This window comes from Indicator indicator, chromosome 8, assembly GCF_027791375.1.
Source record: "Indicator indicator isolate 239-I01 chromosome 8, UM_Iind_1.1, whole genome shotgun sequence".
NCBI lineage: Eukaryota > Metazoa > Chordata > Aves > Piciformes > Indicatoridae > Indicator > Indicator indicator.
Window position 1 is genome coordinate 674,223 of NC_072017.1, and position 23,826 is coordinate 698,048.

The 23,826-nt window shown below is 45.8% G+C and overlaps 1 protein-coding gene across 1 annotated transcript in view; it reads left to right on the forward strand.

Annotated features, from left to right (window-relative positions):
- The window catches only part of SGCZ (sarcoglycan zeta), a 138,400-nt gene extending 121,635 nt beyond the window's left edge, over positions 1-16,765 (forward strand). The window contains exons 5-7 of the mRNA XM_054383053.1: positions 2,662-2,734; positions 11,967-12,090; positions 16,562-16,765. Coding sequence (XP_054239028.1) covers positions 2,662-2,734; positions 11,967-12,090; positions 16,562-16,765 — 401 coding nt within the window. The remainder of the gene's footprint in view (positions 1-2,661; positions 2,735-11,966; positions 12,091-16,561) is intronic.
- The last annotated feature ends 7,061 nt before the right edge of the window (positions 16,766-23,826 follow it).

Here is a 23,826-nt window from a genome sequence, read left to right on the forward strand (position 1 = left end):
CAATCTCCTTGTGTAATGTTGGTCTTTCTTTCCCCATCTCTACTCTGTTAAGGGAAAAGCCATCTCATCTTTTACAAAGGTGCTGCTGGAAGTGGGCAAATGCTAATCACTAATTTGAAGCTGTCATTTCTCTTCTGCTAGCACTCTGCCTGATATTATCTTTGGCACTTCTGATTGGTTTAGTGTCTGCCCCATGCTGCAGGGCTGTTTTCTACATCTTTGCATTCATTCTGATGCTACAGCTGTCATCTTCTCATCAGCACAGACTGGCAATTCTTCATCTCGCTCACTTACTAACATTTTCATATCCCAATTGCCACCTCCAAATCCACAAAGAGCCCTTGGCATTTGCTTTTGTTGATGGAGAAAAAGAATGGGACCTGATTTCTGATACTCAGCTCCTGTGGAGTTTCTTGCCTGCAGCTATGGGTGAGGCTGAGGTTTATTTTGGCTGTACTGTGATACTATTCCTGTCCCTTAATGGCAGCAGGACTGCAAGGCAGTGTCAGGTGTGAGAAGCAGACCCTGCGCAGCACCTCGGCGAATACTTGGAGGTGAAAAATCCACCTTTTTTTTTTTTTTTTTTTTTCTATCCTGTAGTTCTCTGCAACACTCAGCAAAGTTTAGTTATATAAAGTGGATTTGGTTGTTTTCATTTGAGATCCTCAAAGCAGCAGCTGTAATGAAAAGGTTTTTCCAGTATTCTTTACCAAGATATTTGGAAAGCTTAGAGATTTCTGGAGATAAAGTCCTAGAACTTCATTATTGTCAGAAATCCTTTCTTGGATACCTCCCAACACCAGAGGATTTTACAAGGATGGAATTTGTTCTGTCTTGGTTTTTTGTTTGTTGGTTGGTTTTGGTTGCTTGGTTGGGTTCTGAGGTTTTTTGATTGTTTTTTGTTGGAAGGTTTGGGGATTTTAGGGGTGTTGGTTGGTTTTGTTTGTTTGGGTTTTTAGGGTTTGCTTGTTTTAAAAAACCCCAAAGCTGTGGAGTTGAGAAGCTTACAAACAATGATGATTTTCTGGCAGTAATTCAATTTAGCAGTGGCTCAGATTTTTCCCATTTGCTGAGGTTGTTTTGTCTTTAGCACTGTACAGTGGTATCAATTGCATGTTCTACTTTCAAATCCTGATCACTTTACTGAATGTCTAACTGTAAAAATCTGTAAATATCTGTCACCATTAAGAGCCAAACTTCCTGCAAATGCTTGTGCACTATTCCAGTCAAATAGCTGACTAATTGAAGATGGTGTATTTAAAGCGCTGAGACAATCAGGATGGTTCCTCTGTTCTGTTGCAGGCTTTTCAAACAGCTGCTGTGAGACATTGCTGGGAGGTTTGTATCCAGGATGCAAGGCTCAGAATACAGGAAAGCTCTTTCTGAACTGCAGCAGTTAATCCCAGATCATTAGTAATCAGCTACAATTATCCCAGCCTCCTTGATCTTATTTCTGGTGATAAGGAGTACAAGCCTTGCCTGGTTTGCAGCTGCTTTGACTCAGTGCTTTCATCTTCACTGACAGCTCTCTGACTTTCACACCACAGTTCTGCCCTAGTTTCACTGCACACTGCACCAGCCTCAGAGAAGGCAAGTCAAAGCTCCCAGGCACATGGCTATGGTTCCAAACAATAACAGTCAAAAAGCTAACTCCTGAGCAAAGGATTAACCAAGAAGAAGATAATTAGGCTATAGTACCTATAAATTGTAAACTGAGTGCTGTAAGTGAGTGCTATGCATCCAGTCCTTGTGTCTGAGAGTGGAGAGCAGCACTGATGGTGACAGTGCCAGTCACCACACACTGATGTCTCTTCTGTTATTTTAACCAAAAACTTCTTGTAATCAGATTTTTTTTTTCTTAAAAAAATCCAAACATTGCATTTTAAAGATGGACTCTGTAAATATTTGTCTGGTTTGTTTTGTTTTTCCAAATGAGTTCAGTGAACATTTATCAGACTCCTATTTTTTTTTTCATTGACAAGGAGCTTGACCAAGAAAGATTGTGGTCCTGTAACTAAAAATGTGGATTCCAATTTGCACCTAGCTATAAATATTAAAATTCAGTATAGAATCAACTCAGGTTTAAGTAGTCACCCATTTTCTTGACCTTGATTTATAATGCCTAGCAAGAGACACACAAGAGCCCCCTACCACCATGGAAACCAAAGACATCCCAGCAACATTTCCTTAAGAACAAAAGTTGTCAATGAGAAAGATCTGATAGAAGGAAGCTTTGAAGCTGTCAGGTGCTGAGGTCCAAGCCAGCAGCTTCAGGAAGGAGACTGTTATTTCAAACCTTCTAAAAGCTGAATCTCTTCATTTCTTGAGCATCACTCAAACAGTAGTAGGTATTTCTAAAGCACTGGGGGGGGTGCAAACAAAGCTGTGATGGTTTTGTGCTTGCCTCTAAAACAGCCCAGGGCCACTCAGGCAAGTCAGTGCTAGAAGGTGTTCAGAGGGCTGTGTGACATTCGTCTCCTGAGAAGTGTAAGCCCAAAGGTCCACAGGGTGTAGGTCCAGGTTTTGAGAGAGGAGTGCAAAGATGGAGCTGAAGCAGCACGGCTAATGAAGGCTTTGATGAGATGTCAGCTTGTGCTCATGCATTTCACTGTGTGTTGCTGTTCCAAAGTAATTACACTGTGTTCTATTTGTGTATTTTAGGCACGGAAGGGGCAGTGTTTGGGCACTCTGTGGAGACACCCCATATCAGAGCAGAACCTTCCCAAGACCTCAAGTAGGTGGTGCTCAAAAAGTTCTTTTAAAAATCAAGTATTCTCCAAACCAGTGAAGTCTTGATGAAAAGCAATTCTCTGTACAGTGATATATCCTGCCTGCTGACTGACTCCTGCAGATCCAACACACTGGTAGACTCGTTTCTTCTCCTGAGTCCAAAACTCCTCACAAAGCTCTAGCACACCACATCTGCCATAGCTTCCTTTCTGTCAGTGACTGTAGCAGAACCCTGGAGCAGTGTGCTCCCAGAGATGGCAGTCTGCTGTTTGTAAGGTCAAAGAAGTACAGTTCTGTCTGAGTTCCAGCCCATGGATCATCTTTGCGGCCCTCTTCTGTGTCATTCTGGTGACCCCAGCAGGATAAGGACACAGAGCTGACGGAGGGAGGCCAGAGGAGGCCACAAAGATGATCCAAGGGCTGGAGCAGCTCTGCTGTGAGCACAGGCTGAGGGAGCTCAGGGTGTTCAGCCTGGAGAAGACTCTGGGGGGACCTTAGAGCTGCCTGCCAGGACCTAAAGGGATCCTGCAGGAAGGCTGCAGAGGGACTTCTCAGGGGATCTGGAGACAGGCCAAGGGGCAATGGTTTGAAGCTGAGGCAGGGCAGGGTTAGAGTGGAGCTGAGGAAGAAGTTGTTGAGGAGGAGGGTGGTGAGACTCTGGCACAGGCTGCCCAGGGAGGCTGTGGCTGCCTCATGCCTGGGGGTGCTGAAGGCCAAGCTGGCTGAGACCTTGGGCAGCTGAGTGTAGTTGAGAGGTGTCCCTGGGCATGGTGGGGAGGTTGGAGGAGATGAGCTCTGAGCTCCCTTCCAGCCTGAGCCATTCCAGGATTCTTGACTCATCAGGGCTTCAGCCAACATTCTGTGAATGAAGCCTTGGCTGTGCTAGCACCATGCCCAGGTGCCAGTCTTGTACTAGCTGGGTGTGCTTCTATGAAATCTGGACTAAGATTTTGATACCTACATGGCTGATAGTGTTTGCCAACCCAATCCTGGAACTTTAGCTCAGTCTATTCTGGGCAGGGAGCCATACAGAAAAAGTCTTCACACAGCCACTTTGCTTCAGGCTCTTTGTTCTCTAAGCAGATTTTGCAGTTTTCTGAGAGGAACACCTGTAATATTTGTTATTAACACTGTGTTGTGTGAAAATTAAATTCACCTGAGGTTTGGTCACCTTCCTCCTGTCCCACAGTTTTAAATCTTAGCTGGTGAGGTTTTCTCTCAGAAAATGATTTTCTGGAATCCTTTGTGGAAGCTGCTAAGCGATTTTGTGTCAAATCCAAAAGCTTAATTAAGTCTGGCTTTCATTGGCTGGGAGAAGCAGCATGAGAGAACCATGCCTTAGAATCAGGGAAATGAACACATCTTAATAAGTTAATGTTCACATTTCTCTCACTGCTTGTTGTCACAGGAGCACAGCTGGCAGAACTCTCCTGCCAGCAGAACATGGCCCCAGAGGCTGGCTTTAGGGTGACAGTGCATCCCACCATGGGGCAGGACAGGTAATAGCCAGGCACAGGAGACAGCCAGCAGGTGAATGCTGACAGCTTTGCCCTCAGTAACCTCCTTATTAAGGCACTGAATGAATTTGATGGTGTGCTTGATGATGACTCAATTTCCAGTGTAACAGATGGTTGCTCTTGTTGTCAAGCCTCACATGCCCCTGCCCAGCCAGGCTCTGGGCATCACCTCCCAGCAGATCCTCCTTGGGAAAATCAGGGCCAGTGGGTTAGGTGACTGGAGTGTGTGGGTTGGAAACTGGATAACAACAGAGTTCAGAGAGTTGTAATCAGCTGCACAGAGCCCACTTGGAGGCCTGTGGCCAGTGATGTACCCCAGGGGCCAGGTCTGGCTGCAGTTTTGTTCTTTATCAGTGACTGGGATGAGGAGATTGAGTGCACCCTCAGCAAGTTTGCTGATGATACCAGACTGGAGAGGTGGCTGACACCCTGCCAGGCTGTCCTGCATGCAACAAGGTCTGGGCAGGCTGAGAGCTGGGCAGAGGAGAACCAGATGAAGTTCAATAAGGACAAGTGCAGAGTCCTACAGGCGGGAAGGAACAACAACAGGCACAGGTCCAGGGTAGGGGTTGTCCTGCTGGAAAGCAGCTTCATGCAGAAAGTCCTTGGAGTCCTGGTGGACAGCAAGTTCTCCATGGGACAGCAAGGGTTACCTGATGGTTTGCAAGAGCCATCATTGAGGCATTTAAGAGCTGGCTTACTAAGAGGGCAAAATATCTGTCCTCTAAAAGCCTGGAACCACAGGAGGCATCAGAAAGGAGTTTTGACCTTAACTTCTTAGGTGTGTGAGCAGGCTGATGGTAAGAAAAGCAGATAGGCTCTGTTCATCTGTTTTATCCAGAAACCAAATAATAAATCAAACCAGGAGTAAAAGCAACCCATCTTCCCTCTTGTGCTCTTTTGCTGCTGTGAGGGTGTAGTTACTCTCTAGGCTTTCTCTTTTCCTATAGTGATACTTAGTCTTTCTGTTTTCAGAGCTCTTGTTCCATGGTTAGTTATTTCAGTGTTGGGGGCATGTATGCACAGAAAGTTGTTTGCTTAGTCTTATCACTAGCTTCTTGAAAATGTGACTTCATTTCTTTAACAGACATGGTCAGACAAAAAAAGAAATGAGTGTAGTACAAATTTGAAAGATAACCTAAATGAAAGCTTTTAATTTTTTACATATAATAAGTCTAAAGAAACCTTTCTTTTTTATTATCTTTTAAATATGCTTATGTATATGTAAAAAGCAAAAACATAGCCACCACAAACCACACAAAAACCCATACAAAGCAAAAACAGAACAAAACAAAACAAACAAAAAAACCCCACCAAAATCCAAAACCAACAAAACAAAGCCAAATAACTCAGGACCACAGAATCCTAGAATGGCTCAGGCTGGAAGGGAGCTCAGAGCTCATGTCCTCCAACCTCCCCACCATGCCCAGGGACACCACTCAGCTGCTCAAGGTCTCATCCAGCCTGGCCTTCAGCACCCCCAGGCAGGAGGCAGCCACAGCCTCCCTGGGCAGCCTGTGCCAGAGTCTCACCACCCTCCTCCTCAACAACTTCTTCCTCAGCTCCACTCTAACCCTGCTCTGCCTCAGCTTCAAACCATTCCCCCTTGGCCTGACTCTAGATCCCCTGATGAGAAGTCCCTCTGCAGCCTTCCTGCAGGATCCCTTCAGGTCCTGGCAGGCAGCTCTGAGGTCCCCCCAGCGTCTTCTCTTCTCCAGGCTGAACACCCTCAGGTCCCTCAGCCTGGCCTCACAGCAGAGCTGCTCCAGCCCTTGGATCATCTTTGTAGCTCAACAAACCTCAGCACTGAAATACCTAGAGAGGAAAACCTGTACTAAAGGTTATTATTACACTGTAGATAAGAGACAGTAGGAACAAAAAGCAGCTAGATATAAACTGAAAGAATCATTTTCTTTACCATTCAGTGATGTTTGTATTCAACATTGGAGTAGGGAAAAGGCTCTGGTAGGAATGAGATCCAAAGGAAAGGATTGCTGTCACAATGGACAGCAAAAGTCATTGAGGTTCATGTGGTTAATTTAGAGTGCTGGAAAATCTCTAGCCCTGATTGTGTCTGAGCTAAATGTTCAAACAAGGTCAAAGAGCCAAAATGTGCAATAAAGCTCTCAAACTGGAAAAGAGACACTGTGGGACTGATGATTTGGTAAAGGTAGCACTGTGAGGGAAATGGATGGGTTAGCAATGCCTTCAGAGAGAGATCTGGCATGAGGACAGGCTGGGGAGCTGGGCTTGGTCAGCCTAGAGAGAAGTCCCAATTTATCTCAGCTGCAATGCTGGTTTCAGCTTAAGGCCCCTAGGGTAACCATATTGCAGATCTCATTAGATGATGCTGAAGGCTCCTGATCACAGGAAGCTAATGGTTTTCAGAGCTGAGAGGCTTTTATGGCAACCACTTCTCTTGTTTCCAGGTGTTCAGTGGGGCCAGCCTGGCTCTTCTCCCTCCCCCAGGCACTTCATGTCCTTGCTCTTGAGAGCCACTGGAGCCTTGGCTGTGGGCTTGTTGCTTCTGTCTGCTTCTGACAGGATACATTCCTGTGTTAGGAAAAGAGATTCTGAAAGACAGCTCAGGTAAAGAGCTGTGTCTGGGGAGAAGAGAAGCTTCATGTAAGGATGAGCAGGGCAAGGGAAGGGGTTCCAGAGCAGAGCAACATAAGGAGGGTGATAGGAAGGGTGCAACAGGGGATAGCTGCAAGACATTGGGGTTCTGAGGAACCCTTCTCCCATAGCTTTCTTGAAGAACCTGCTCTGGATTGCTTGTGTGCAGATCTCTGTCTCTCTGCCTGGCAGTTTAGGCTTTCAAGCCTGGGGTGTTTCTGTGCCAACTGAATGCTCACATTCTACCCTCACATGTTTACTAATTTTCACAGATTGAAGTCTCCCTGGACTTTGCATTCTAGAATGCATGGGGGTTTGCTGCCTGAGCCTACAGCTAGGCTTTCACTTTATGCTTTTAGTATCCTGACTGAGTATTTCCCCTGTCCTTAGCTGTTCTGGCTATGCCCTCACTCATTCAGACCCCTTGCACTAGGTTCTCTCTCACCTTCCTTGTGTCTCCTGCTTGTTTTGTCAAGCTCTTCCTTTACAATTTGCTCTCTCCAGCCCTCCTCAGCTTCACTTGATGCTTCCTCCATTTTCTATTCCTTTAATAACTTCACTAAAAAACTCTTTAATGCCATTTTATTCCTCACTTGTGCTGCTGGGTATCCAATATTTTTCATATTCTCAGCTGAGATGCTTTCTTTCCCTGGGTGGGGAAATTGACTTTGCTGCTTTATTTTCTCTGTCAAATGATATTGCAATGCTCAGCTGTTGCAGTGTCCCTGTGATGATGCAGCCTCATGAGCTGAAGGTAGTGGCATGTGCAGGCCAGTCAGAACTCAGATCTGGTGAGATGACTTCTGGGTGAAGGAGAATTTCAGGGGTTGTAAGGATGGTGTAATGCCCACACAGGCCAAAGGCAGATGCACCCAAAGCATGGACAGAGCATCAGCTGCTCCACTGAATGCCATGCTCCTGGTTGCACTTCAGTCAAGAAAGATTCCTCTTTAAGTTGCTGCTTCTTCAGAATGGAATATTGTGGGAAAAGCCAAGTTAATATTTACTGTTTCAGACCTTACCTTTGCCTGTCTCTTACTTAAGACCTGTGTTGTGAAGTCACAAAATAGAGAGCCAGGTCATGCCCTTAAAGATGATGTTGTCACAGGAATCAAAGGGAACTCCAGCACAGAGTCCTAGACTGGCTCAGGCTGGAAGGGAGCTCAGAGCTGCTCTCCTCCAACCTGCCCACCATGCCCAGGGATACCTCTCAACTAGACTCAGCTGCTCAAGACCTCATCCAGCCTGGACTTGTCCAGTTCTGGTGTCCCAGCAGGAGAAGGACACAGAGCCAGGGGGTGAGTCCAGAGGAGGCCACAAAGATGACCCAAGGGCTGGAGCAGCTCAGCTGTGAGCACAGGCTGAGGGAGCTGGGTGTGTTCAGCCTGGAGAAGAGATGACTCTTGGGACCTTACAGCTGCCTGCCAGGACCTGAAGGGATCCTGCAGGAAGGCTGCAGAGGGACTTCTCCTCAGGGGGTCTACAGTCAGGCCAAGGGGGAATGGATTGAAGCTGAGGCAGAGTAGGGTTAGAGTGGAGCTGAGGAAGAAGTTCTTCAGTGTGAGGGTGGTGAGACTCTGGCACAGGCTGCCCAGGGAGGCTGTGGCTGTGGCTGCCGGACCTCTGATGAGCTCCCTTCCAACCTGAGCCACTCTAGGATCGTAGGATTGATTGTTGACCTTCAGGTGCAGGGGTGGCAGCATAGAGGCAATGGCTACCTGCTTTGCATGTGTGGTCTTTAGCTGGCAGCAGGTTTTTCAGTGCCCTGTTTGGAATACAAATTCCAGCCTGGCAGAGATTGATTGCAGTCATTTTGTTCAGTGGCATGGGTTGGGTCCACTGCCCAAACAGACAGGAAGCAAAGAAATGATTCACATCTGCACAGGGAATCTTCTCTGCCCTTCTATTTTTAGAAACAGCTTCTGCTAGCCAGCAGAGCAAAATTAACACAGATTAATTATATCCCGTGTGAGTGTGAGGGGTATGCAAGAGGTAAATCTAAAATATTTCTTAAACCCCCAAACTAAACCTTTTCAAATAATTTTTCTCTAGTACAATCTAGGTCAGCTTATAAACAGAAAACACCAAATGAAAAATCAATGTTTCTGCATTTCTCAGGAGGAATGTTTTAATACCTTCAAAGGAAGAGATTCAAAATATTTGAAATGTTTCCTTTTTTAGCAAAAACTCTTTAATGAATGCACCACAAATATACAGCTTTGATCCTCTGCAATGTATCCTTTTTTCACAACTAAGGATTGATAATTAAAAAGGAAAGAAGCCTTTCCTGCAGTAGTTACATTCTCCATAATAGCTGTTTGTTGTTTAGGAAAGAACAACTAAATTATATGAATAAAAATTCACTCATAGAAGTAAATAAAAGCAGAGAAAATTCTGATCCGTGGCTGTAATAATGGACTTCTCCTTGGAGGGATGAGTACTACAATGTGAAGTGTTGCAATACGTTTAAAGTAGAGATTAAGGCTTTCAGAGACAGAACAAATATCATAAAGCAGCTGTACATCAAAGGTAATTTATCTCAAAGCACTGAGGAAACAACAGTCTCTGTGTGTGTGCAATCCTAGACTGGCTCAGGTTGGAAGGGAGCTCAGAGCTCATCTCCTCCAACCTCCCCACCATGCCCAGGGACACCTCTCAACTACACTCAGCTGCTCAAGGTCTCAGCCAGCCTGGCCTTCAGCACCCCCAGGCAGGAGGCAGCCACAGCCACAGCCTCCCTGGGCAGCCTGTGCCAGAGTCTCACCACCCTCCTCCTCAACAACTTCTTCCTCAGCTCCACTCTAACTCTGCTGTGCCTCAGCTTCAAACCATTGCCCCTTGGCCTGTCTCTAGAGCCCCTGAGGAGAAGTCCCTCTGCAGCCTTCCTGCAGGATCCCTTCAGGTCCTGGCAGGCAGCTCTAAGGTCCCCCCAGAGTCTTCTCTTCTCCAGGCTGAACACCCCCAGCTCCCTCAGCCTGTGCTCACAGCAGAGCTGCTCCAGCTCTTGGGTCATCTTTGTGGCCTCCTCTGGCCTCACTACAGCAGCTCTGTGTCCTTCTCCTGCTGAGGACCACAGAGCTGGAGGCAGATTCTTCTTTAGTGCAAAGAACTGCAGAATCTTCTCTTAACTTCCTCCTGAAGCATCAAACAAATGGAAGAAAAAGGCTCAGCACCACCAGCAATACAGATTTTTCTACTGCTTCTGTCTATTTGTACCAATTTCTGGTTTTTTTACATGTAGATAGCTATGAACCATGTTCTCACTTGTCTGGACACCTGCTTTTCATAATTTTGTTTTGTAGTGACAAGGAATGCTTTCATTTTTATTCATTCATTTATTTATTATTTATTTTTCCTTTCCCTGTTGAGTGTCAGTGACATATAACAAACAAATCCTTCACGGACACCATCTCAGTGACTTGCTTTGTATGCAAATGTGGCCTTTTGGTTTCAGACTCCATCACTGTTCTGTGCACTTCAGGCCAGTCATTGAAATGCACTGAAATTCTCTTGTTCCATTGTTGACAGATCTTTTATTTGGTGTTTTGTTTGTTTGTTTTGCCTTTTTTTTTTTTTCTTTCTTTTGGAAACAGATTCTCAGTCAAGCTATTTGTTCCTTTATACATCTACTCCCTCATTGTGTTTTTGGATGTATGTGAAATAACGCTCACAATACCATCTGGTGAGGAAGGAAATACACTGTTTTCTTGGAGCTATTCATTTAGACATTTCTATCAGGAATAGATTTCATCTGAGCCTTTGTTCAGGTAGAGTGGAGCTGTGTTCTGCCATTGTGTTTTTGGGATATCAATAGCTGGAAAGCCTTATCTCCCTCTTAAGAGCACTCTAAGAATTCCACAGCTGCACACAACTGGAATCCATTGTTTTGTTTCCTAGCTCAATAGAGTTTTCATCTGACCATCTTTCCTGTTAGGTGTGTGAGGAAATCCTTGCAGTAGTGCTTTCTTTTCAAGAGAAACCTTTACAATACTGTAAGACAAAACAGCTATGAGAGCTCAGTTCTGCATTCAGGCTCTGCAGGATCTTGACCCAAGGGTAGAAGAAATTGAAAGGCTGACAACAGAAGAACTTGCTTTGACGAAAAACGCCAAGGCCCAGTGCTGTTCTTTAACCCTGCTTTAACAGAGCTAAAGAGCATAATGAGTATTGTGCAGAGCAGAAAATTGTGTAGAAAGTGTACAATAACAGAGAGAGAACAGATTCTCTTAGCCTTTATTGTTAGCTCCTGCCAGGACCTGAAGGGATCCTGCAGGAAGGCTGCAGAGGGACTTCTCATCAGGGGGTCTAGAGACAGGCCAAGGGGCAATGGTTTGAAGCTGAGGCAGAGCAGGGTTAGAGTGGAGCTGAGGAAGAAGTTGTTGAGGAGGAGGGTGGTGAGACTCTGGCACAGGCTGCCCAGGGAGGCTGTGGCTGCCTCCTGCCTGGGGGTGCTGAAGGCCAGGTTAGATGAGACCTTGAGCAGCTGAGTGTAGTTGAGAGGTGTCCCTGGGCATGGTGGGGAGGTTGGAGGAGCTGAACTCTGAGCTCCCTTCCAGCCTGAGCCAGTCTAGGAGTCGTCTTTATACAAAATGCTGCTACAACTGCCCAAAATATCAATAACCCTGTGAAGGCAAAGTCCTTCTAATCAGTTTTACATCATTATTTCACCTTTATAGGTGGTGCTGCGTCTAGTTTTTGATTTAGTTGAGCATTTGTCAGTGGTCCCTGAGCAGGCTTTAATTATTAACCTGTCACTACAGAAGCACTCATGGAGACATTTGGACTCTTAAGTACCTCTATCCCAGTGTTAGTACAGCCAAGTAAATTAGCTGCTAATGCTGGTAAGCAGCACAAAGCAGACAAGCTGCTATCAGGATGTTCTTAAATGCTGTCTGAAACGGGAGTAGATTTAAAGCCATGCTTAATCATTTTCTTCCTCCAAGTCACAACCAGGAGTGAGAGGGTCGTACCTGTTCTTACTCTTTTCTGCTTCTTTACCCTGCACAATGCATTTTTAGCTGCATGCATTCTGGGTCTTGGTGCTGGCTGGGTTTTGGGGCAGTTCAGAGATTTTTTTTCTCAGAGATTGTTTCTGTCTTTCAGGCTTGAGTCTCCCACTAGGTCTTTGGTCATGGAAGCACCCAGGGGAGTGCAAGTCAGTGCAGCTGCAGGAGACTTGAAGGCTACCTGTAGGAAAGAACTGCACTTGCAGTCCACAGAAGGGGAGGTAAGTTCAAGCAGCAGAGCAGTGCTCCACAGCTCTGCCCAGCATCAAGCAAATACTGTGAGGATGCTTCATTCAGCAGCAGCATGAACATCACAGAAGTGCTCTGCATTTGCCTACACAGAAGTAATTTTGCTTCAGTTTGCTCAATTATTAATACTTGTTTACTTTTTGCAAGTATTTGAACCACTGAGTTTCATTCACACTGAAATAAATGTTAATGTGCCTAGCTAAGAATGATTTTTAGTCTAAGAGACCAGGAAAGAGCTACCCAGTCCTTCACCACACCCATGAGACACAGACAGCTAAGGGACAGTAGGGATATGTTACTTTGGATCAATGTGACAAGCTAAAAGAAAGTTTGGATTGATCTGGATGAATGCTTCATTAGAGCATGATAAAGAGGGTTAATAAATGTGGTGCACATGTGGTTACCTACTTGGGCTGGCACTGTCTTTGCCAGAGGGACAGAGATCTTCAGTGGTGTGTTCACTGTTCCAGCAGTGTCTGGGCTCACTGATCAGCTTGACATCAAGAGATGATCCATACAAAGATTTTGGTAGAGATTCTTCCTGTGTAAACCTGTGTGAACTCAGCAGCATGGTTTGGAGTCCTGTCAGGGGATCAGTTGGCAATCCATGAAATGCATGAAAGCTCCCCAGCCTAAGAGTCCTTCCTCTGCCAGCCCCTAGAATGGTGTAAGAGCAAACCCAACCATGCTGTGCTCAGGTTTCTGTCAGGTACTTTGGAGAACTGGGCAGATTTCAAAGCTGTTCTCCGTGACCTTTGCCAGGTGGCAGCAGTTTTGGAAAACAAATTATTTAATGTAAATATCTAATGGGGAATTAAATCTTCAGACATTATTTGCCCTTGGGAGTTGTATTTCTTGTTTCTTACCAAATGTTTCTAGATGCTTTATAAACTACCCCAACACCTAGCAAGAAGCAGGAGCAGCACTGACTGTGTGCCAGCTGCCCCCCTGCACTGCAGCCTCTGCACAGCAGTGCAGAAGGAGCAGTTGTGCTAACAGCCATCAAAGGCCTCCTGGCAGAACATTCTGCTGTTGGTGTGGCTGTGCTGTTTAATTAAAGCACAATAGTGTCTTAATTCACAGCCTCAATTATATATATATATATATATATATATGTATATATATATATAAAATACTACACTATATAATAATATATATATTATATATTATAATATATTATATTATATATTATAATTATATATATATATATATAATATTACACAGCCCATCTTAGTTTCTCTGGAAGCCAGCTCTTCCCATAATCTCTCATATTCCAGCACCTGAAGGGATCCTGCAGGAAGGCTGCAGAGGGACTTCTCATCAGGGGGCCTAGAGACAGGCCAAGGGGCAATGGTTTGAAGCTGAGGCAGAGCAGGGTTAGAGTGGAGCTGAGGAAGAAGTTGTTGAGGAGGAGGTGGTGAGACTCTGGCACAGGCTGCCCAGGGAGGCTGTGGCTGCCTTCTGCCTGGGGGTGCTGAAGGCCAGGCTGGCTGAGACCTTGAGCAGCTGAGTGTAGTTGAGAGGTGTCCCTGGGCATGGTGGGGAGGTTGGAGGAGCTGAGCTCCCTTCCAGCCTGAGCCAGTCTAGGATTTTATGAAACATTTGTCATTAATTGTTTAGTATGGATGAAGTGAGTTCATTAAAAAAAACAGCAATGGTAAACTCTAGAGCTCAAACATCCACTTTTTATTCACCAAAAAACGTCTGACAAATGTGTGCTGCATTTAATTTTCACAGTCTTTAAGCAGCTGACTTGTCAATGTCATCTGGGAGGAGAGAAATTAGTGGTAATTAATGGAAATTTTTCTGCCCTTTTTTAATTACTGAGTTGAAGAATTCCATTCAGCAGTTTTGACAGTTATTTAAAATCAGTAAAAGAGCATTTTATTTTGAAACAAAACCTTTCATTTTCAGCTTAAAACACTTATTAATGAGGAAGTTAATTTGAAGAGCATGACTGGCCTTGATGCATTATGAAGTATTAAATGGCTTATCTCATACCTTTCATAGCACAAAAGCTTAGAGGAAGGCCATGTACAGAGCACTTCGGTAGCTGCTGTCATCTAGCAACAGTGTTCCCTGGAAACATGACAAATACCCTTTTTTTCCCTGCCACTTCTTTCCTTCTTTTTAAACACCCCATAACATCAGTCAAGAAAGGGTAATTAGCGGGATTTTTCCTGATGCTGGAGGGTGTTTTGGCCACGAGTTTCAGTTTTTAGCAGATGGTCAGAGGAGAGAGTTTGGATCCCCAAACATGGACTGTTCCTTTGAAATCCCTCACATATTGGGCTGCTGTGATGATGTCTTTGGACCTCTGCTTAACTGGTGGATGGCAATGTTGCCTCTGCAAATTATCTTTTATTTATAACCTTGTCAGCAGATGTACAAAGTAGATTTCAATGCTGGCTTTAAGCCATCTTTATCAATCCTCTTCAGCTGGGGCTTCCCCACTGATGAGTAGTTTCAATTGCACAGCCTTCCCAGCTAGCTTGCAGCAACACACAGCTGCACCAGAAGCCAGTGCAGCCTTTTGTCTAACACCATGCCCTGCTGTCCACAGCCTGGAAAGCTGCTGGCAGGGGGGCACCTGGGGGTGCTGCAGGACAGCTGGCTGAGCATGAGCCAGCAGTGCCCAGGTGGCCAAGGAGCCCACCAGCATCCTGGCCTGGATCAGCAGTGGTGTAGCCAGCAGGAGCAGGGCAGGGATTGTTCCTCTGGACTCAGCACTGGTGAGGCTGCACCTTGAACACTGTGTTCAGTTTTGGGGCCCCCACTCCCAGGACGACATTGAGGGGCTGGAATGTGTCCAGAGAAGGGCAACAAGGCTGGGGAAGGGTCTGGAGAACAGGGCTGGGGAGGAGCAGCTAAGGGAGCTGGGGGTGTTCAGTCTAGAGAAGAGGAGGCTGAGGGAGACCTCATTGCTCTCTCCAGCTCCCTGAGAGGAGGCTGCAGTGAGGTGGGGCTTGGTCTCTTCTCACAATTCACAACTGGTAGGACAAGAGGAAATGGCATCGAGTTGTGCTAGGGGAGGCTTAGATTGAATACAAGAAAACATTTTTTGCTGCAAGGGCAGTCAGGGATTGGAACAGGCTGCCCAGGGAGGTGGTGCAGTCACTGGCCCTGGAGCTGCTAAAAAAATGTGCAGCCGTGGCACTTGGGGACATGGTTTGATGGCCATGGTGGTGTTAGGGCAACAGCTGGACTCAAAGACCTCTAGGTCTTTTCCAACCTAAATGATTCTATGATTTGATGTCTTTTAGAACCAGTCTGATTCTTATTTACAGATTTCTCATGATCCTTCCCCATCAGCACTGCAGCTAAACTGTTGAAAACACCAGGCACAAGTTCTGTCCACAAAGCAAACAGGCTTTGGATTTCTTGTCATCTTTTGCACTGAAGTGATTTTTATTATCACCACATACAACAGTCTAATATCTCCTGCTTCTAGTTCTTTTAATCAAAACATGGAATTAGTCTTTTTCTTATCTCCTTTGATATCCCAAGAATATCAGGGCTCACTGGAAGTCAGTGGTAGGAGTTCAAAAGGCCACTCACTTTTTTTTATTGTATTTTTGAGATCTATTTGTTACAAGATACCAAGAGCTGCTGATTATAAGTGTATGACATTGCTGGCTGCTGCTTAATATCCTGTGGGGTTACTGCTGAAATGGAAAGTGTTTATCAAAGTCCTGTCCTGCAGCATGATGCTGAGCACCGCTCAGTAGGAAGGTGCTCTTTCCCTTGCACACTGCTTACACAGGGGTGAATGCTGCTGCATTTTTATGCAATGCTATTAATTAACTCCACCATTGCTATACTAATAGTGGACTTGTTAACATTTCTTTTATCCTCACATGGGAAATGGAAGAACAGTGTTTACTGCCTGTCACTCCTCTGACTGGTGATTATCTCCATTGTTTCCATCCTACATTTTGCCAATTCCTAGCTCCTAGTTTACTTTCCCCCCACCCCCATTTGCTGTTTGTTTTCTCGTTATGCTTGCTGTAGTAACTTGCACATCTACTCCTGGATGCTCTGAATATTTTTACATTTGGAATCATTATTTTTTCAGTCCTAACTCCAGCAGAACATACTAATTATTTTCCCAACACCATCCACATTTCTTCCATCTAAATTATTTCTGGACAATTCTATGTGTATGGGAACCTAGGAATTACTGTAAGGAGTATTAATGGAGATAAAACTGCATAGAGTTGAAGCCCAATAAATGGTGACAGCTTTTTCATTGTTAGAAATAAGTTCCTAAGAGGTATTTCTAACCTTCCTCCTAACCTTTCCAATGCTTCTAATGAAAGAGTTCTCATTTCTGCTATACATACATCTAAAAAAACCTCGTGAGCACCTCAAAGGCTTCTTTGAAACATGGCAGCATTCTGAAAGAGACTCACTTACTCTTATGTTTTTTCCACCCTCTTGTAGATATTTTTAAATGCAGATACAATCCGCCTGGGAAATCTACCAGTGGGTTCCTTCTCCTCCTCTTCCTCCTCCTCACCCAGCTCCTCAGCTCCTCGCCAGACTATCTATGAGCTCTGTGCCTGCCCCAATGGTAAACTTTACCTGTCCCCAGCGGGAGCAGGCTCCACATGTCAATCCAGTAGCAACATCTGCTTGTGGAGCTAGAGTGACTGCAGATTCTCCTCACACCAGAGTAGCCTTTTGTTACTGCCCCTCTGCTTCACAGTTCCGCACAGCCTCCCTGGCGCCACCTCCGACACCTCCGGAGCAGCTGCCTCCAGCCCGGGCAGGAGCACGGCACCGCCACTCACCTGGTTTGCCTTGCCCTTGGCATACAGATGGGAAAGACACCCAGAAATCAGCGTGCTCACCACCAGGAGACCTGGCACGTGGCGTCCCCTTGGCCCCAGGGGAGAAGAACACAGGTGCCTTTGCCTTGTGAAGCAAAGCACACAGTCGTAGGTTGGTGTGGGACCTGGATACGGGCTGCACGCAAACGTGGACACGCAGTGCACAGACTTGCCCAGAATCTAATGGTGAGATGAATTGATTCCCTGCTCTCTGATCACTAAGTTTCAAGTCTGAAAGCACAATTTTCCATTCACCTTTTTTGGATGTAAACTTTTCTCCCTGAACTCCCCAGTTGGGCAGCGCTGTGTGATGCTGGCTTTACTAAAGGTTTCCCTTCAGCAATCGGTTTTTAACACACACACACACACACACACACACACACACACACACACACACAGAGTCCCTCCCTCAGTTTGCTTCCTTTCAAAGTATGCTACTCTTTGTCTACTCAGCCTAGGGTTTTGTACACCAGGTAGATTTGGGAAGTGCTCAGCAATAGTACCCTTCAGAGTTAAACAGACACCTGCCCTGGTTCCTCAGACCCGAATGGCCTTACCCAGAATTTCTGTGGTTGCTGCATGTAAAGCAGAGCACACAGTTCCTGCAGAAGAGGGCAGTGCTGAGGACATGGCTGTTGGTCAGTGTCTTGCTCCTCACAAGGTGACTGTAATTGGCAAATGCAAAAATCAGACACCTCCAAAGGCTCATCTGGTCCATTTCCCAGCTGAGCCTGCCAGCTGCCCTTGCCTGAGGTGCAAGAGTCAGCACGGATCTGCTGTGCAGTGCTGACCTCTGCCCTGGCAATCACATTTATTGCTCTGCTCACCACATGCTGTCGAGTTCAGCAAAGTAATAGCAACAGCCACACGTGCCATGGCAGTCAGGAGTCAAAAGTACACTGACATTATACTGACTTTAGTCCCCTCAGCACTCAGATCTCCCTGCTGGTTTGCTTTCTCACTGCTTTGATGGGGTATTTCCTCTTTTCATCAACCTTCAGACTTGTCTGGCTGAGCTGGTCATGGAAAACTTAGGGGGAAAAAGTGCTTTGGGATGATGCTAGGAAATTTATCACAACAGTGACTAACCACAACATCTTGAAACTTGCAGAAGCCAGGGATGTAAAACAGGTTTAAAATGCTTCCCATTGTGGCAGATGGCTTGATTCCATGAGGTAAGTGTGGCTTGCACTCTGTCCTTGGAATTACATCAGCTAGCATGGAGCTTTAGAAGCTTCTGAGGGTAAGATCAGCCATGCAATTGTGCCTTGTGCAAGGGAGCTCTAAAGTCAGGACAGACACTGCAAGGTGGGTAGAGCCACACAGAGGTTTTTCTTTTCTTAGAGAAAAAAAAATTAAAGAAAAAAAAAAAGAAAATGAGCAAAGGAATACTGCAATTGCCTTTGCATCTTATTGCCACCTCATGAAGCTGGTTCTGGTTTCACTTCAGGTGAAATTCACTCCTGTGCAGAAGACCAGCACAAGACGTGCACAGCTTGCCTGGTGCTTGCCTTTCATTAGTCCTCTTTAGAGGTGTGAATTCCACCCCACAGCAAGAATTCCTTATTTGCTGTTTCTACCAGCTGAGGGAAGATTTTAAGTGGAATATTTTATCTCTTCAAAAGAAGGCTGTTAACAGCTGAGCTGTTATTTCTTTGAGCACTTTATTCTTTTGCTTGGAAAGAAAATAGATCAGAAAATATTGCAAGAAAATATCCTAAAAGCCTGAGGATCTTTACTGAAGGGAACAGAAAGAGATGCACATGAGAAAGCCTGAGAATGTGTAGCCATAGCATAGACCCTGAGAACTGTAGGGAAATGGATGCATTCCTCTTACAGACACAAGTAATGTGGTGGGAGTGTGGAAGTCATGCAGAAAAAGAGCATGCCAGGAGGAAAATAGAGAACTGCGTGAGGACACATCCCTTGTATTCCTTACCTGTGCACACCTACAAACACTGCCTGCCTGGAAGATGCCCAGGGAGACATTACAGTGACTCATCTCTGTAGTGAATTCCATTGCAGCTTCTTACAAATTGCACACAATTACACTAAGGGTTTTGCTTTTCTCCCCCAATAATCCCACAGGATGGCTTGCAAGGGCTTTGCCATGATTTTTTCCACTGAGTTCTTCTTTGTTTGCCCTTCACCTTACGTGATGACTTACCTGCAATACTTAACACAAAGGTGCCGGCCCACCAGCTGCAAAGCCTCATTCTGAGTAACCTGACCTGGGGTCAGGTGTCCCTGTCCATGGCAGAGGGGTTGGAACTGGATGATCCTTGAGGTCCCTTCCAACCCTAACAATTCTGTGATTCTCATATAGAGAACAGAATTTGCAGCAGCTTGGATGGGAATGAGCAGGTAAGGAAAAAAAAAGAAAAGTCTCTTGTTGCTGGATTCCTTTTAGCAGCAAGGCTGAAATGATTTCCCTCTTTGCATGAAGAGAACTCAGGACAGAGGTGCAGATGGCAACCAGCCAGTCCACAGAGCTCTGCCCTGTCAGAGTTTCCTTGCTTGGAGCACCCTCAGTCTGAAGCAGAGAGTGTTTGAGAGCCTTAGCAGCCTGTCAGACGGCAGAAGTTCTCCTCATGTCTTAACATTCTCCTGAGTTACAGAACATTGATGGTTTACTTTAAATCCATTGAAAACTCTTAGAAGGGTAAAAATCTCAGGTTTCATTTCAGAGAATATTATTAGCCCACATGATTTCAATGCCTTTAGAGAACTGAAAAGCTGAAACACCAATAATGTGTGAGCAGTGTCGTCCTTCCTGAGGGGAAGCAGCAACAGAGTGCCTGGCTGTTTGGAAGGGGCAGTAGGAAAACCCTCACTAGCAGAGCTGTGCTGCTAGTAGTAGTCCCCAGAATGATCAGAAAGAAGGCAGGATACCACCCTGCCACTTTAGGTGGGAGGAAATGAGCAGCTTTCAGCACAGATAACACATTCAAACACGGAGCCATAGCTGTGCTACTGCAGTGCTGCTTTGCTAACGCTGAGGTCATTGCCTGCAAAGCCATAAGAAACAGCCCTGCTCTTCTTGTCACCTTCCACACTCATGCCTGGCCCTGCCTCCAAGTGTTTTCAGTCCCTGTTGGCAATTTATCATGGCTGACATTCAGAGTGTGACGAAATCTCAGCTGATGTCTCTCTGCCTGCCTGTTCTGTTAGTGTGTTTTAGAAGAGAGGCATCACTTCTGATTCTGGTTAAGGCAAGAGTGTCCCAGTAACAATCAGTCAGGGAAAGACTGAAGGCCTTTGGGTGTTTTTGAGCATTAATACTTGGGTAATTAAAAAAAAAAAAAAAGAAGAAGAAGAAGAAAAAGCAAAGCAGAGGCTAAAATGTGCCTCTGAGGGTTTTTGTAGTGCTCAAATACCTGTCTCAATAAAGCTGCTGCCTGTACTCCAGTGCTTGTCTGGGAACTACCAAGGTGGTGATGCAGCTGTGTGACTTCTTCAGTGCTCTCCTGCTGACAACAATGGAATCTATGAAAAGGCCTCACTGGCTACATGTATTTAGCACAGCAACAGATTTCTCCTCTGTACAACTGTTGCTGTCTCTGTCTTGGTTAAAAGAAAGGCAAATGAAAGCATCAGGCAGGCTGCCTGGGCGCTGCTGGCTGGGGATTTGTATCACAGTCCGTCTGTGGGTGAAGGGATGAGACCAAAGACTGACACTTGTGTGGTACCTAACACTGACACTGCTGCTTCCACTAATCCTGTTGGAATGAAGAGCTGACAAGTGGTGATGACAACATGGAGTGGTGTCCCAGCTCCCATCTGGGCAGCCTTTGGAGCTGTGGATTGTTCACTTTGCCCCAGGATTTGAAGTTCCTGTCAGCCTGGTGCAGTTACATCGCTGCTCATGCAGGTGAGGATCTTCTGCTGTTCCTAAGGAAAAGGAAGAGTTTGTATTCCAAAATGTTCCAAGGTATTGCTTGCTTCAGCTGAAGCTACACTGTGGTGCTTGACTGGATACTTGAATTCATCTGAGGTGCAGAGGGCTGTAAAGTCTGGCTTGAAGACAGAGCCACAAATGTCTAGAAGGGTTTGCTGCAGGATGTTTCAGACACTCTGTTGCTAACACCATCTGCTTTTTTGTATGTGTTTTTTTTAGATTCTGAATCATTGCCTAAATAAAACAAAAACCAACACAGAAAGATAAACAACCCCCCAAACATTGGCCTTTGGCTTGTGAGCAGCTGCTGTTCTGTAATGCACCATGGAAACAGGACTGAAGCTGGAGCATCTCCTTCCTTCAGTTAGTGCTCACAGGCTGCTCATCATCTCTGCTTTGTACCCTTCCTGTCCCTGGTTTTCCTGTGTATATAAATATCTGTATAAAAGATGGGAACTATTTTCTTACACATACTATGCAATATATTTGTACAACTGCAATATTACCAAAATGACAAAAGCTGTGCTTTTGTGCTCTCTTGCTTTTTGGAAGAGAAATCTCTTTTCTATTTCCTGGACTGTCTCTCTTGTACCTGTAGATAAGATTATTCAGAAGCACTACACTGCAACTTCAAGATTCTTTTATTTTATTTTCCTTGAAGTCTTTGTTTTATGAAAACACTGGCAAGGTTTTGGAAGTTGGAAATTGCTTTTCCTTGGAAAGCCAGAACTTTTCCAGCATGGAATTAACACAGTCAGCTGGAATCTCTCCTGTACTTCTTTGATTTGGTCTTAGCATTCTCATCTGGAGCTCCTCCATAAACAGACATAATGCAGGAGACACAGCAGAACTCCTTTCAAGAAGGATCAAGCAGGAAGCTTTCTAAGGGTGAAAGGCAGATATGGGGTAAGTGCTGAGAAGTGTTTAGGTTTTCTGCATATTTTTAATGGATAGATTTCTTTGTCAGTGTACATGTCCTTCTGTCCAGGTTAGCTGCTTCATGGCAGCTTTCATTTGGCTTTCAATTTTTTGTCCTCTCACACACTGTGCTGGGCTGCAGCCAGAGGAGTGTGGGCAGCAGGGCAAGACAAGGGATTCTGGCCCTGGACTCTGCTCTCCACCTCCAATCCTGCCACCAGTTCTTATAAGGACACAGAGCCAGTGGGGTGAGTCCAGAGAAGGCCACAAAGACGATCCAAGGGCTGGAGCAGCTCTGCTGTGAGCACAGGCTGAGGGAGCTGGGGGTGTTCAGCCTGGAGAAGAGAAGACTCTGGGGGGACCTTAGAGCTGCTTGCCAGGACCTGAAGGGATCCTGCAGGAAGGCTGCAGAGGGACTTCTCCTCAGGGGGTCTAGAGACAGCCCAAGGGGGAATAAAGCTGAGGCAGAGCAGGGTTAGAGTGGAGATTCTGGTATAGAATCCTGGAATGGCTCAGGCTGGAAGAGATCTCAGAGCTCATCTTCTCTACCCTCCCCACCATGCCCAGGGACACCTCTCAGCTAGACTCAGCTGCTCAAAGTCTCATCCAGCCTGGCCTTCAGCACCCCCAGGCAGGAGGCAGCCACAGCCTCCCTGGGCAGCCTGTGCCAGAGTCTCACCACCCTCCTCCTCAACAACTTCTTCCTCAGCTCCACTCTAACCCTGCTCTGCCTCAGCTTCAAACCATTGTCCCTTGGCCTGTCTCTAGACCTCCTGATGAGAAGTCCCTCTGCAGCCTTCCTGCAGGATCCTATTCAGGTCCTGGCAGGCAGCTCTAAGGTCCTGCCAGAGTCTTCACTTCTCTAGGCTGAAGAAGAGCAAAACAATAGACAACAGAAAGTATTTAGCTGATTCTTTTCCAGGCTTCTTCTTGTGTAAACTACTGGAACTGTATAAAAAAATGAAGTTTCATCCCCAGATGAGGTTTATTTGCATTATGGAAACAGAAGTTATGGAAGAGGCAAAAGAGACATAAATTTAGATCTGATCTCTAGGATGTACAGTGAAAGTTTTTGTGGTCCCCAGGGAAAGACACCACCCTACTATAACCTTGGACAGGAAGGTGCTGGGCTTTTTGTTCTGCACAGGAGTGGGCAGGACAGTGGTGCACAGGCAGTGAACAGGAGCTCAGCAGCATGGACAGAAAGTCAGGTGGAGATGAATCAGTTTGATGTGTTTATATCCACAGGACTTTCTTTTTCCTGTCTTTTCCTGACTCTCTTTAAGAACATGATTGGACAGGAGAGAAGGAGGGACCAAGGCATGATTTCTGTGCTTCTCAAGCAGAAGCTGCCTGCAAGCTCTGTTGGCACATGTGGCAGAAGGAGCTGAAAATCGGCCAGTGCACAAGGGTGGATCCACACCCAGGTGGATACAAAAGAAAAGTCAGTGTCTGTGATTTTTGCACTCTAACTACATCAGCCACAGCAGTGTCATTTTCCCTTTGTAGGTCATTCCCACTCCTCTCTGCAGCTACCCTTTTGACTCCCACACAAGGAAAGCTCTAAATGATTGTGCAGTCCTCACTCATTTGTCAAGAGCAAAATAACAAGGTGCAATATGTCCAAAATTAGTCAGATAAAAGGAAGAGGTAAAAAAAATCCACTGCCACTGCCTTTGCCTCTCTTGGCCCAATGACCTCTTCACAGTGGAGGAATGGCACTGCTCTTGGAAGCAATGAATGTGCAAGTCCTGATCTTCCCAGGTGCTTCCAGAGAGGCTCTGCAGACCATGCTGCTTCCCTTCCCTCCCTCCAAATGAGGGAAATGAGTACTTGCCATGGGGGTTTCTGCTTGATTCTTGTTGCACAGTCTGCCTGTGGGCACACTCTAATCCCTATCTGTAAGTGTGCTTACACTGGCAGCTGCTGAAGCTGCCCTGGTTCCTGACTGAAGGGAGTGATTGTTGGAGACCATCCCTGCTGCTGCAGCGGGGTGAGGGGCAGGGGCAGAGCAAGCATGCAAGAGAAACATGAAACAGGGGGAGGGCAGAGAAAGGGGG